General features: G+C 56.5%; 3 protein-coding genes across 3 annotated transcripts; 2 read left to right on the top strand and 1 right to left on the bottom strand.

Moving 5' to 3' along the window:
* Positions 1–2110: 2110 nt before the first annotated feature.
* Positions 2111–5641, top strand: BESB_059100 (peptidyl-prolyl cis-trans isomerase, cyclophilin-type domain-containing protein; the record flags this gene model as incomplete). The annotated part of the gene is made up of 5 exons (XM_029364324.1): positions 2111–3076; positions 3557–3743; positions 4136–4256; positions 4455–4598; positions 5092–5641. 5 exons carry the CDS (start codon positions 2111–2113, stop codon positions 5639–5641), a joined length of 1968 nt encoding a protein of 655 aa, XP_029219032.1.
* Positions 5642–6782: 1141 nt separating this feature from the next.
* BESB_059090 (uncharacterized protein) lies at positions 6783–9681 on the bottom strand (the record flags this gene model as incomplete). The annotated part of the gene is made up of 7 exons (XM_029364323.1): positions 6783–7227; positions 7405–7460; positions 7914–8138; positions 8276–8376; positions 8788–8882; positions 9161–9324; positions 9661–9681. 7 exons carry the CDS (start codon positions 9679–9681, stop codon positions 6783–6785), a joined length of 1107 nt encoding a protein of 368 aa, XP_029219031.1.
* Positions 9682–11255: 1574 nt separating this feature from the next.
* BESB_059080 (Tim10/DDP family zinc finger superfamily protein) lies at positions 11256–12274 on the top strand (the record flags this gene model as incomplete). Its single annotated transcript, XM_029364322.1, has 3 exons — positions 11256–11378; positions 11691–11794; positions 12196–12274. 3 exons carry the CDS (start codon positions 11256–11258, stop codon positions 12272–12274), a joined length of 306 nt encoding a protein of 101 aa, XP_029219030.1.
* Positions 12275–13444: the final 1170 nt, after the last annotated feature.

Raw genomic sequence — 13444 nt, 5'->3', positions numbered from 1 at the left:
AAAAAGGGGGACTCAGAAAGTCACCGGTTCCCGCATGCTTCGCAGGCTGCGGCGCTTCGTGTGTGTGTGTGTGTGGGGGGGGGGGGGGGGGAGGGGGGGGGGAGTCGCACTGGGACGCCCTTGCAGCCTCGTGCTAGCGAAACTCCGGGAAAATGCATCTCAAAAAAAGACGGTGACTATCCACCAGTGCGTGCGGTCATAGAAAGGCTGCAGACCTTCTCAGGAGGCCCTGCTTCTTTCAACTGGGGACTACAGCTGAGCCAGCAAGCATCAGACGTGGTCACTACATCCTGGTTTAAACCAAACTTGAAAGTGATTCCACAATCCCATCCTACTGCTGCCTCTCTATCTGTAGGTTGACTCCTCGCAAAGGCGAATGATGCTTCACAAGTTCGAAAGACAATATCAGGCACTCCTGCAACCGCAGTTCCCAGGTATGGAGACGATTCAGTTGAGAGGAGAATCCTACAACAGCGCTTAGGATAGAAGGATGCACGCACATGCCTGGTAGTAGCACGTGTAACAGAAGGTAACTTCTGAAACACCTTTGCAAGATATCAAATTTAGTAGGATGGGGTGGGAGGCGATCGGCGCTGGGCCATCTGAGAACTCATACTAGACCGCAGGGGGCGGCCAACAGTCGCGGCGCTATGGGAACTGTGCTCGCTCGTGTTCAGTTTCAGGCCGACACACGGTGTACATACACCCGAGGGACGACATCGCCTGCAGGCTTGCGCCTCTGTCTGTGGGGACTTGTGATATTTTGAGGATCGCGGAGAAGCAGAATATAGGCAGACAGCAAGGGGGCGCTTGCGGGAGACTTCAGTCCCCTAACATGCTCATGTCAAGGACCATTTACTCGCTCTCTTTGGCTTCCTGCCTCCCTGCTTTGCTGCATCTCCCTGATTCTTTCTTTCTGTCGGTATTCAATCTTTATATCGCTCTGTGTGGTCGCACTCAGTCTACAGAAGAGGTATCATCGGATAAGATCCCCCAAACACATCTTATAATTTTATCCCACGAAAGCGAAAAACCCAGCTGGGCTGCTGAGAGCTGCGTTCACAGCGCTTCTCGCAAGGTGTTTAAAATGAGATCTTCACATGAATCGAGAAGTGTCGATTCACATCGCAACTGGAGACCGCATGTCCCTTCGAGCTTGTGCGATGTGTACGCCGCATGCATGGGACATGCAACGCAAGAAATAATCGAATATGCAATCCCGCCGAGACCGGACAGAATAGCGAAGAGAGAGGAGGTTTTGAGGCATGGAAGGTTTATGACGGTCATGCGAAACAGAGAAAAACCCTTTTGTCCCTCCAAGAATTCATCTCGCACCAGGAATGGGCCTTCGGGGCCGGAGTTTCTGGTGTCTCTGCTTCTGTCGCGTGCTTCTGGCGCCGTCTCGCTTGTCCTCCGCGAGCTTTCCCTGTTCTCTGGATCCTTGAGCAATACTTTTCCATTCGCTCATGTTCGGATATCTGAGGCCGGTAGAGCTAAGCGAATATCGACGACTGAACGCCGCCGGTCTTCGCCGGCGACAAAAGCCAACGAGAGACACACGCGGTGAATTCTCGTAGCTTCCTCTTCTTTTTCGAGTCTAAACTTGAAGAAGACAAAAACCAACGTCACGTCTCCCCCCAAGCTCGGCGTCTGAGGTGTATGTACACCGCAACTTTTTTAAGCTCGAATGGCAGCCTCTGTCGGGTCGCTTGTCCTGTGTCGTTCTTAATGGAATACAGAGTTTCCGTCGACTTTGTGGCCTCGGCAAGTCGTCAACTGCTCGTGTCGCCTCTTTGCAGCTGTCTCCTGTTTAAGCTCTTCTCAGGAAGCTGGCAGCGTTGTCTTTGCGGCAGAGCCTTCACTGTCTGCTGGCAGCCTCAGCGCGCTTCGCATCGCAGGCCTTCGGGAGTCACGGCTACTTCTTCCGCCGAAATCATCTCTTCTCTGCTTGTGAGGCGTATACGATCCTCTTTCCCGCGTGTGGAAACGTTCAAATGTACGGATAACTATCTAATCTCTGCGCGTTCGTGCCGGTCTACAGAGCAGCTTGGGCACACCTGCCTCGACTCCTTTTGCCTTTGCGTCGTTTCAGCCGGGAGAGTCGAGCAGGATGTCGGTGCTGCTGCAGACGAGTGTGGGGGAGTTAGTGATTGATCTGTTCACCGAGGATGCACCATATTCTTCGTTCAACTTTCTTAAGCTCGCCAAGGCGAAGTTCTACAACAATGTCGCCTTCCATCGCGTGGAGAAAAACTTCCTCGCACACGCCGGCGCGCCCGTCACCGCCGACCCTCGCTGGAACGTCGCGGGCCTGAAGCGCCTCGAGGGGAAAACCGGCGAAGAAGAAGATCGCCACGGCTGCAGCATCTGGGGCGTACAGACACTCGTCGAGAGTGGAGCTGTGCGCCTTGCGCTGCCGCCGCGTGCGCAGGCGCCGCCCGCGCCTCCTGTGAAACTCGAGGGCGGAGGCCAGCCCGACGGCGCAGCTACCGGCGGCGCGCCGGTGAAGTCAGAACCCGGCGTCGAGCGAGAGGTATCCTCTGCGACTGCGGCCTCGCCTGGCGATGCCGCGGCGCCGGGGGCGTCGAGCTCGTCGGAGGGGACGAAGGCGAAGCCTGGCGCTGTGAAGCTCGAGGCTCAGCACACTGCCGCATCGTCGCTTGTTGGGCAGACGTCTTTCTTCAGCTCTCTGGACTTCCCGAGCCTCGCGTTTCCCCCGTTTCACTCCTGGCACGTCCTCGCCTCGGCAGCTCCCGGACCCGCGTTCAGGCCTCCGCGGAGTGCGCGCTTCTGCCCCGATGAAGGCGAGGGCGATCGGAAGATCAAGTCGCGGCGGCACGACGCGCTTGGAATCGTCGGCTGGGTGCCTGCCGAGGCCGCCGGCAGCCTGGACGGCGGCGCGAGACGGGACGCGGAAGCCGCCGGCAACACCAGCGTCTTCTACGTCACGCTCCGGGAGAAAATCGACTTTCTAGACGACCGCAACCTCACAGTCTTTGGCAAAGTCGCCGAAGGGCTCGACATCCTCGAGAAAATCAACCTCACCTTTGTGGACGAGGCCTGCGTCCCCCTAAGTGTATGTACCGCCCCGAGAAGGGAATCAACATGGGAACAAAAGACGGAGGTCTCTCCGTCTACTTGCAGGTCTCACGCCAACGCCAGCCCCCCGTTAAGCTCTGTCTGATTTGCTGAGTAGATTCAGAATCCATGCACCAGTACTATGCCTACGCGTAAGCGCGTTTTATACCCACACCGAGTTCGTTGAACTGCGCTCTGAGAGCGACACTACACCTATACATATACAACCCACATATATACATGTATATTTTTGTAGTTGTTCATGTTTCGGCTTCTGAATTTGCGTGCATAGTCCCGTGTGCTTCTCTGGACTCGCCAGAGAGATTTGGTCTTGGTTGTGGCTCTGTAGGATTTCTTCCTCGTGTTTTGCGCTCGCGTTTGAGGCGTCAAATCGAGACCTCGATGCCCTTTCCTCTTGCCCGTCTGACTCTTGGCTTAGCTGCATGCACGTCCCTCGGCTGTGTTTCTCTCTCCACAGCCGATCCGCATTCTGCACGCCTACGTGCTGGACGACCCCTTCGCAGATCCTCCTTTTCTGGTGGAGGCAAGTGCCACGCTCGCGTCGCCGCTGCCGCTTCTCGAGGAAGTCGCCAGCGACGATGAAGACCTCGACGAAGTCCTCGTGCTGGAGAAAATCGAAAAAAAGGAAGCAGACGCGCGGAAGGGTACGCACCGCGCGGCCGCGACGGCGAACACCTGGAGTGCCTCTCGGATGAGGGGAGAGGGGGGCGGCGGGCGGTGAGGGAGATTCCTCTGCGTCAAACAGAGAGACTCGAGAAGGCAAGGGGTACAGCAGCGCGCAGCAGGCCGCAGAGGCCGCAGAGTGAATGTGAAGACATTTCTCGAGTTGGTCTCTGGCGGGGGAATTTTATGCGATTGAGGGGAGTCTCCCTCTCAGCTTCTGCGCGTGTGCGGACGCGGCTGTGGATATGGCGCCGCGGACTCTCTGCGAACCGTCTCGGCGCGTGCGCGCCGGTCGACGCTCGCGCGCGGCTCTGCCTGTGTCCTGAGCTGTGCTGAGCTCTCTCGCGTCTGCGGTGCCTTTTGTTTTCTTCAGTGACCCTCGAGATCCTGGGCGATCTTCCAGACGCGGACGCAAAACCTCCTGAGAACGTCCTGTTCGTTGCGAAGCTGAACCCGGTGACGCAGGACGAGGACTTGCGGACGGTCTTCTCCAGGTACACGACGCGCGGAGGACGGCAAAGGGAGTCAAAACGCTTAAAAGTCTACGATAGGCAGCTTAGTCGTGGCTTTGAGGCGCGCTGCTCTCGGAAGTCGCCTCGCCTTCAGGCAGGTAGTGCGCGGCGCCGTTGAAGCCCAGCGGTATCTGCGGGGGAGAGAGAGATGAGAGAGGGCGTGCTTCGTTTCGTTTTCAGGTTCGGAGAGATCCTCGCGTGCGACATCATTCGCGACTGGAAGACCGGCCGAAGTCTTCAGTACGCGTTCATCACCTTCCAGGAGAGCAGCGCCTGCGAACTCGCCTACTTTAAGATGCAGAACGTCCTCATCGACGATCGCAGGTCTGTCTGCGCCCTGCCGGCTTCCAACGCGTCCCTCTGACCCTCCGTCGCCTCTTAAATAGGCATATGTATTTATAGGTGTATCGATTTGCATGCGTGGCGAGAGCTGTGCGATGCAGGCCTCTCTCGCAAACTAAGCGTTACATCCTCGAGCATCCACTGCAGCTTACCTCCTATATCTCTATTTATCTACTTATCTATATCTATTTATCTATCTATCTTTCTTTCTGTCTGCTTTTATGTAGTTCTCTAACTGTCTGTCTATGAATCTACCTATCTACACGGATGTGCATGTCTGCGCGCCTCGGTTCTCTTTCTGTGACCTGGCGCATGCACTGGAACAGTGCTCTATGAATTCCCTTTTTTTTTCGGCAAAGTGGTCTCAGCACCTCTTTGATTTGCTGAGGCTCTCCAGCCGCGAGGCAACCGCAGAACGAGAGGAGTCAAGCCGGGATGCCGCCGCATCCGCGCTTTCTTTCCGTTTGCATTTCAGAATTCACGTCGACTTCAGTCAGTCGGTTGCGAAGGAGTGGCGCAAGTATAAGCAGTTCGGCGCGCGCCAGTCAACTGAGGAAGGCCAGACGCGCGTCCCCGGGCAAGCCCTACCTTCCAAAACGGTGCCACCGTCGGGATTCGCCCCGCCGATGTCGGGCTTTTCCCCGCCAGCCGCCTCATCAGGCTTCTCTCGCGCGCCAGAAGAGCGCGGAGGGCGGCGGGCAGGCTGGGCGGATGATGAGGCCGCGCGCGAGCGCCAGGGCGATAAGCAGCGGGAGAGAGACCGCAGCTCACGCTACGAGGACCTGCGCCGCCGAGAGCGAGAAGACGAGCGAGAAAGAAAGTGGAGACGAATGCGCGACTACCACGAACGAGACAGACGAAGCCGCGAGAGAGACAGACGAGACCGCGAGCGGTTCGACTGGGACTGGCACGACCGCGGGCGCCGAGGGGGCTGCCGCACCCGGAGCCCGTACACCAGCGACAGCTCGGCCGGCGAGAAGAAAAAGAAGAAATCCGAAAAAAAGAAAAAGACAGCGAGGTACTGAGCGCGCATGCACCAGCCCAGCACAAGGCGCAAAACGAGCAGAACGATACAAAGAGCGAGCGCCGGAGACGCGGATACAGAGGGCGCTACAGTGCAGCCTCAGACGTGAACTGAACCAACGCGGCCTATGGGGTGAAGGAAACCTCTTTGCACTGTTCGCGGCGCTTGAACGCCCCTAGAAGGGGCTCCATCACGATCCGCTGGCATATATATATATATATATATATATATATATATATATATATATATATTTGTACGCATACGGTGAGATACTGCATAGTGCAAAATTCCATCTATATATTCGTATACATTTGTCTACATGCGCGGAGGAGGTGCTTTTGTAGTGCAGAAGATGTCTCAGAGACAGAGAAGAGTAGGAGGTGGGCTACCAGGCCTCTCTGGACTATGTTTCTAGTCCTCCACAGAACTCTCGTGCCCGCCTTGCGGGACGTCTCTTCTGAAGAACGCGCCTTGCCTGGACTCTGTTTCTTGTGATTTTTCCCCGTTTCACTCTCTTCAGTGTTGCTCATACAGTCTGTCTCTCGGCGCCCGGCGCCGCGCCCCCTCTGCTCCTGGATTTTTGTTTATAAAAAAAAAAGACTGAGTGCTACCTGACCTGTCTCTGGGCACTTTGTGCAAGGGAAACCCGCGATTCTGGTGAAGCGAACCGCCTTTTCTTTCCTTTCTGGGCGACGCGAAGTTTCGCAATAGCGGTCGGCACGCTGCCTCATTCGCTAAGCGGGCGCGGAGGCGCGTGCCTCGAAGAGCGCGAGTTTGAGGCGATCTCGATTCATCCCTCGCAAAGCAGCTCTGTCAGCAACCGAACAACTTCGTGCTTGAAGTTTATAGAAAGACGTACAGAGTTTGCTTTATACGGCAAAGGCATATTCATATTTCATACGAAGAGATAGATAAGCACGCACACAGTGGTCAGGAGAGAAGCGAAGACGTCTGAAAAAGAGGAGTCACAAGAGAAATAGTCCGACGAAGAAACGATTGTTTCAGAGGGAGTCGCGGTGCACGCGGCGAGGGAAAGTAGTCATGCGTGTGAATTATCGGTCTTTCTGAAGTGACTCTTTCCTCCGCATCCAGCCGGCAAACAACGGTGCTTGGGACGGTTTGTCTGCGTCCGCTCACGCGCCTCACGCGTCCTCGTCGTCAAACTCCTCTTCGCCGACGTTGAACCACTGCATCATGGCCTCCTCCGCCCCTTCCTCACTCCAGCCCTCGAGGTCTTCGTTCTCCGCGCTGAGGGCTTGCTCAGCCGCCGTCGCCTCGCTCGCCTGCGCCACCGGCGCAGCGCCGGCGGCGAGATCTGCAGCGGCGACAGAAACCGCAGAGGCCGCCGAGGAAGCCACCGGGGCGCCCTGCAGCTGCTGCGCTACCAGTGACATGCGCCGGCGCCGGTCAGGCAGCGAAAAGGCTCGCCGGCGGAGCGACGGCAGTCCTGCAGACGCCTGCCGCCACGGCAAAAAAGACGACGAAGAGTGAGAAGAAGAAGAGCGAGAAGAAGAGGAAGCGTCGGATGCAGGCTCTTCGCCCTCCGCGCTGCGCCGCGCGGCCGCTTCGGCCTGCGAGCGCATGCGCCTGCAGAGCCAGACAGGACACGAGACGACGAGTGAGGCCGTGCCGCCCCGAGAAGAAAATAGCGGAAAACGACAGACCGAAGGCGAAAACAGTGAGGAGCAAGCGGCCAGAAAGCAGGCCACTCCTGTGTCGCGAAATTCGTAAAGTCTGTGCGTTCGCAGCTCCTTTGGGTCTCACCTCAGCACGCTGCGGATGCGGAGTAAGTGGTTCGCCTGACTCTTCGCGATCTCATACTGAACACACAAGGAAAAAATCTTTCCAACTCTGGACGTGAGAATATCCCCTAGAGCGGAATAAGACTATGCACACGCTGCGTCATGGGAATGCGTACTCGTGAATATATATATATATATATATATATATATATATATATATATATATATATATATAGGCATAAATTCGTTACGAATATCTGGGGATTGAAAGCTCGCTGCACCTGCCTAGGTAGGAAAGAACACATTTGCAAATCTATTTACTGTACGCGTGCCTGTCCCGCCTTGCCGACGCAAGGCCCTGCCGTGATTCGCTTCGTTTTGCTCTGCCGCCCGTCCACGCCTTTCGCCACGTCCCATTCTCGTTTCGCTCGTCCTTCCTCGTCGCGTGTTTAATCTGGGTTCGCGTTTTTAATCTGGTTGGACGTTTTTAATCTGGTTGGACGTTTTTCCTTCGCATTTTTGGATGCGCACCTGCCAGTAGGCCTGCCCCGTGGTGAAGAGAGGCTGGACATCTCCAAGGCCCATGGCTGTGAGGCGCGCAGCGCTGCTGTTGGGGACGCCGTGCCCGACTCTGCCTTGAACTCCTCGGGCGACGGCCGCAGGATCCCGCGCCGCTGCGGCGACGACAGCCGCCGCCATGTTCAACTTTTGCTGCTTCTCGAGCTGCAGCCGGCGCGCGTAGAACGCCTTCTCAGCCTGAAATAGACAGAGACCGCCGGATGCGGAAATGCAACACAGGAAGAGAGGAGACTACATGCCTCAACGCGACCTAGAGAGGACCGAAACCGCTCTGCGGAGAGGCGAGCGAGCCGGATGAGACAAAACAGACCCACCTCCCGAAACGCCGTCTGCCTGTCGAGGCCGAGGTTCATGAGCCGCAGCTGGAGGGCGACGAACTGCATCACCGGGTGATCAGACCGGTAAGTGTCATTGCCTGCGCAAGCAAAACCGAAAGGGACACACGCCACACGCCTCGCATCCGGTGCCTCCCCTTGTGTGTCCACGATGCCCTTCTCTTTCTTCACATCCTCTCCCTCTTCTCTCTCACTCGCGCGTCGCACCCTTCTGCTTCTCCTCTCGCCGGTGCCCGAGTAGTCCCCTGGCTTCCCCCCACTCCCCGAGGCCATTCTGCGACGTCCGCTTCCCGCCTCCCTTCTCCTTGTCGGCTCGCGTCGAGTAACGCATCTCCGTTCTGTATTTCTCGACCTGCAGTCTTCGTCGCCCGCGTCTTCCGCTTCATCTCCCTTCCTCATCGCTCCTCTCCTCATCGTCTCGCCAGTGCTCCCTGGCTTCGGCTTCTTCGTTTCGTGACGTTTCCTCCTTTTCTTCGCGCGTCGCTACTTACCTTTACTCCAGTCGTTCCCGTCGACGTAGCAGTCCTGGAAGCGCATGTTAGGGTACTTCTTCAGCACCGCCTGGGTGAGTGAGAGATACTTGTTGCTGAAGACAGACAAGAGAAGCACACGAGTGGCGACCTCACTGCGGAGGACGCAGGACACGCTGTTGGGCTCCTTCGCACGCCGCTCCGCACGGCAGAAAGACGAACGCTTGCTTCTGCCCCGAGGCTTCCGCCGCATGGACCAACGCCGACGCATCTGCCTGCGCGCTCATCCCTTCCCGTCTCTGTGCTCCCAACACCCATCTCCACACCCGTCTCCCCCAACCCAAGCTCCCCCCCCCGCCTGACAGACTCCCTTCCAGGCTTGACGTTTTCTTACTGAACTTTCCGATCCACGAGCTTCAAGTTGTGCAGCTCCAGCGGCGGCGCCCGTTCCGCGCAAACGAGCCACAGCGGCTGCTCGACGAGTCCGTGCGAGACCAGCGTTCGCATGCGGTGGACGATGTCCAAGCGCGGGACGCGCCGGAAGTTGGTCCCCGTGTACTGAAGGAAATACAAGTTGAAAAAACCAAATACAAACAGCCTCGGCACCGCCCCTCTGAGGCGAGCAGTAGAAAGCACACGAAACAACGCTCACGTCAGACTGCAGCTGTGAAACAGGAACCGCCAGCAGAAAAGGGTCTGAGGACAGTCCAAAGGGGGAGCGGGGTGGGAAGGGTGGGAAGGGGGAGTGAAAGGCTCACCTCTGACGACGGGCTACCAACACAGGCGACGAAGAGAGCACACCAGCAAAGCAGAGATCGCAAGTCGTGCCCTGCTTTATACCCAAAAAAGAAATCGCGGGGTGGGAGCAAGCCCGCGAAAATCAGAAGGACTCACGTGGATCGCGCCCTTCCCCATTGTGTCGCGTTTTTCTCGCACACTGAGAACTGAACGTCGCGGCGCTCTAACTCCGGAGCTCCAAGATGCGGAGAGGCGAGACGGAAATAAGGTAATACCGCAGCCGTCTCTGTTGTCTTCTCCGGTTTGGAGACACTCTTTGCTCAAGAAGGCAAGGCCTGAGTGCGCAACGCTCAGGTATACATACACCTGAGCTGGCATACGCGTCCCGTCTGCAGGGTGCGCGGCAGACGGGCTCTAACGCATCCTGAGGCTGCTGCGAGTTTATTTGCGTCGCTTGGCTGCGGACTTCTGGACGCCCCGCGTGCCGCGCCTCCCGGCTCGCGCCTTTCCGTCTTTGAGCTGCCGCAGAGGATGCGAAAATGCGGGGCAGAACGGGGTGGTAGAAGAGAGGAAAACCGCTATTTGCCGGCGACGCAGATAGAAAGGAAAGGTGAGACTGCGCAGGCAAAGGCGGTGAACGCAGGAGGAAATCGCACCGTCAGGGGAGGCCAAGCGCCAGAGCGCGGAGCCCGCGCATAGGAGAGAGAGAATTTACTACGAAGGAGACGAGCGAAGCCCCGATGCCGTGAGGACAAAAAAGTAGCGACAGCGGGCAACAACGCGATAGAAAAGGCGCGAGGTTGCTCTGTCCCCTTCCCCGCTGAGAGACTAGAAGAAGACGCTCGCCAGCACGCAGAGAGACGACACTAGAGAAGATCCTCCTTTGCCAGGCACTACACGAAAGAAGACGGCGGGGACGAGAACGCGTTGGAAATATATTCTTTTGTGTTGAAAACGTGTGTACTGCGCGCTTCATACAGCAAACTGCGATTTTCGTGCTTTTTTCGTCCGCAAAAACGCGCGCAGCAGACGCGCCTTCGCTTGGCTCTGTGTCTCTCCTCGGTGCGCTCACCGAGCTCGGGACGTGCCTTCACAGCGATGCCGAGAAGACCCAAAAGAAAAAAAAACGACGCAGTAGAGTCCCACCTGCTCCGCGAAGGCTACAGGACGAAGCGTTCCGCTATCTTCTTGCGAGGATCTGGCCCGACAAGTCGCCTGTGACGGAACTGTCTCCGCGTGCGAAGCGGAAAGAAGCGAGGCAGAGGCTCCCTCACATGCGCATGCAGAGAAAGTCGCGGACACACAATAGCGGGTGCGTCGGGGTGTCGGTCAACATTTTTGTTTCATTCGCTTTTCTTTCGCAACCGGTTCATCTCTCCGCCTCGTGCTGGGGTGTGGTTGTGTACAGCTCGTACAACAGTGGATCCGGTGTTCAGTTTAACGCCACCCCGTCCTTTCCCTTCTCTCGTGCTTTCTAGCGCGTTTGTCGATCTGTTTTCGCGCTGTGAGTCCTCGTTTTTCCTCCTTCACCCTGATCAGGAAGGGAACTCGTCTGTTCCCTCGAGTTTATCCTGTTTTTGTCGACTTTATCTGGTGGCAGGCTGCCTCCGTGTGTAGCCGTTGTCTGTGCTCTCTCTTCTTTCTTCGTTCTTGTCGGCTCTCCAGTCTTCGTTTCTCGGCTGGTTCTGCTTCCTTGGCTCAGCACCCTCCTTTATTTCGTTTATTTTTGGCAATTTTTTTACATTCTCACCATGTTCGGTAGCAGCAGCAGCGGCAGCGAGTCAACTCTCTCCGCCGGCGGCCGCTCGGGCGGCGACGGCGCAGTCGAGGCGCAGCAGCTCGTGAAGCTCCTTCTCATTCAGGCCTTGAACCAGGTAAGTGGCAAAGAAGTCGAGAGAGGAATGACGGAAGCAGCTGTCCAGAATAAATCTGCTTTCCGCGGGGGAGCAAACGAGTTCTCTAGCAAGCTGAAGGGTTATCTTAGTGCAAGTCTGATTCTGAGTTTCGAGGAGGGCAACGAAACTTTGGCGAGCGAGAGAGTGCTTCCTGGTTGCTGCGAGTGTTGTGAGGCGAAGCGGATTGAAGGCAAAACATTTTTTTTTAAATTCGAGTCGTGACCCCACGGCATAGTGCGTCGGCCTGCCCACAAGGGCGTAAAACTTCTTTGTTCTCTTTTTTCTTCACAGCAAGTTCACAAGACGTGCTTCAAGAAGTGCTTTTCGTCGAACAAGTTCTACAGCGAACTTTCCAAGAGCGACCATGTCTGCCTCGCCAAATGCATGGATCGCATGTGCGTCACTATCCTCTGATGCCTCAAAGGCCCCTCTAGCTCCGGCGAACGTGCTTGTTTTTTCTCGTGAGAAACGGTGTCTCTCTCTGCGTGTGTGTTGTCTCTCTGGGGTAGATGGCTCCCTCGCACCCCTGTTGGATTAGATTTGTTCTTCGCCTTGTCTGTCTGGCGACACGCCGTTTCCGCTGCGTTGTTTCCTTTGTTCGCCAGAGAGAGGGCTTTGCCACGCCTGTTTTCTGTGATCGCTTCACTCCGCCCACCCGGCAGTGTCGCCCTTTTGCCTATCCGGTCGGCTGCGCTCTTGGATCCGCAACTCGTCCCTGATCAGCTCCTCTTCGCTGCGGCCCTGCTTGCTGCATGCTGGAATTTCCACAATTGTTGTCGTTTTTTCTCTTTTTTAGGTATGAAGCGAACGAGATCGTGCACCAGGCGACCGCGGAGATGCGCCAGAACTTCCCCTCTTCGAGCTCCGGTCTGTAAATGAAAAAAGTATGAAGCTTGACTTGAACGCAGCGGCCTGAGACGCGCGCGAGTAGGACGCTTTGCGAGGACGAAATCGAGTCGCTAACGTGCCGACGAAGAGAAGTTTGGAGGTCAAGCACGAGTGAAAGAGACCGCGGCGGAGGCAGAGGCGAGCGGCAAAGACACGGAGGTGCTTTCAATGAACACACTATGTCACAATAAAGTGTTTGCCTCGCGTCCGCGGAGTCACGAGTCTCCTTTCGATCTTCTTTCGTCGGGCCTGCTGCCCGTTGTCTCGAAAATCTCTGCAGAAAACTCTAAAGGCGAATACATATATATAGATAGGTGTAGACTGTGTGGAATCGTTCGGCGGCTCTTTGGAACCGCTTGCGCGAGAACAGCAATTTTACCCGTTTTTTGTCGCGGATCAGCTCGCAGCGCGGGAAACGAGGCGGAGGCCACCCCTCCTGGTCTCTAGCCTTTATTTTTTACGCGCCTCTCTACTGCTTTATCTTCATTTCCTTTTCTCGGCTCTCTGTTTCTTGCCTCGCGGGTCTTCGGCCGGCGCCGCTTGGCTGTTGCCTGGCTCCGAGCTCGGCTTTTTCTGCGCTTCGTTTTGCCTTCGCCTCCCTCCACTTCTCTCTGCCGCCTCGTGACGCCCGCCCTTCTCTGTCTGTCGCGCTCGTTGTCCTCGCTTGGCGGCTATGAGATGCAGACAGCCACGATCTGTATGATTGCAGCACACCGCCACCCCACAGGCCACTCAATGTTTCTACAGATCTTTAGCTACATGCCGACCTACAGGTGTATACTGTCAAACAAATTTAGGCAGGATATTTACAGAACTATCCACCATTTTATATCTGCATTTTGTAGAAATCAGGTGGGTATCAATCTCCTTTGGAGTGAGCGGACATGCAGAAGAGAGGCGACACTCCGACTCAGCAGAACGACAGAAAAATTCATCTCCTGTTCCCGCGAGAGACCCAAAGGGGACTGCGGGTTCGAGCATCCACCGCAAGTAGAGGGCGCAGCCCCTTTTGCGCAGAACGTGTGCGTCACGGGTGAAGGCCAAAGCTAGGCGCGAGGAGCGGTGGATCTCTGTTGGGGTGGCATAGATCGGCGCGTTGTCTCTCGTCGCGTCCCAGAGAAGAGGACACGAGACAGAGTCAGCAAAGCAGCGGCGCC

The sequence above is a fragment of the Besnoitia besnoiti genome, chromosome V (genome assembly GCF_002563875.1).
Source record: "Besnoitia besnoiti strain Bb-Ger1 chromosome V, whole genome shotgun sequence".
Classification (NCBI taxonomy): Eukaryota; Apicomplexa; class Conoidasida; order Eucoccidiorida; family Sarcocystidae; genus Besnoitia; species Besnoitia besnoiti.
Note: the sequence above shows the minus strand (reverse complement) of the source record. Positions and strands in the feature narration are given on the sequence as shown.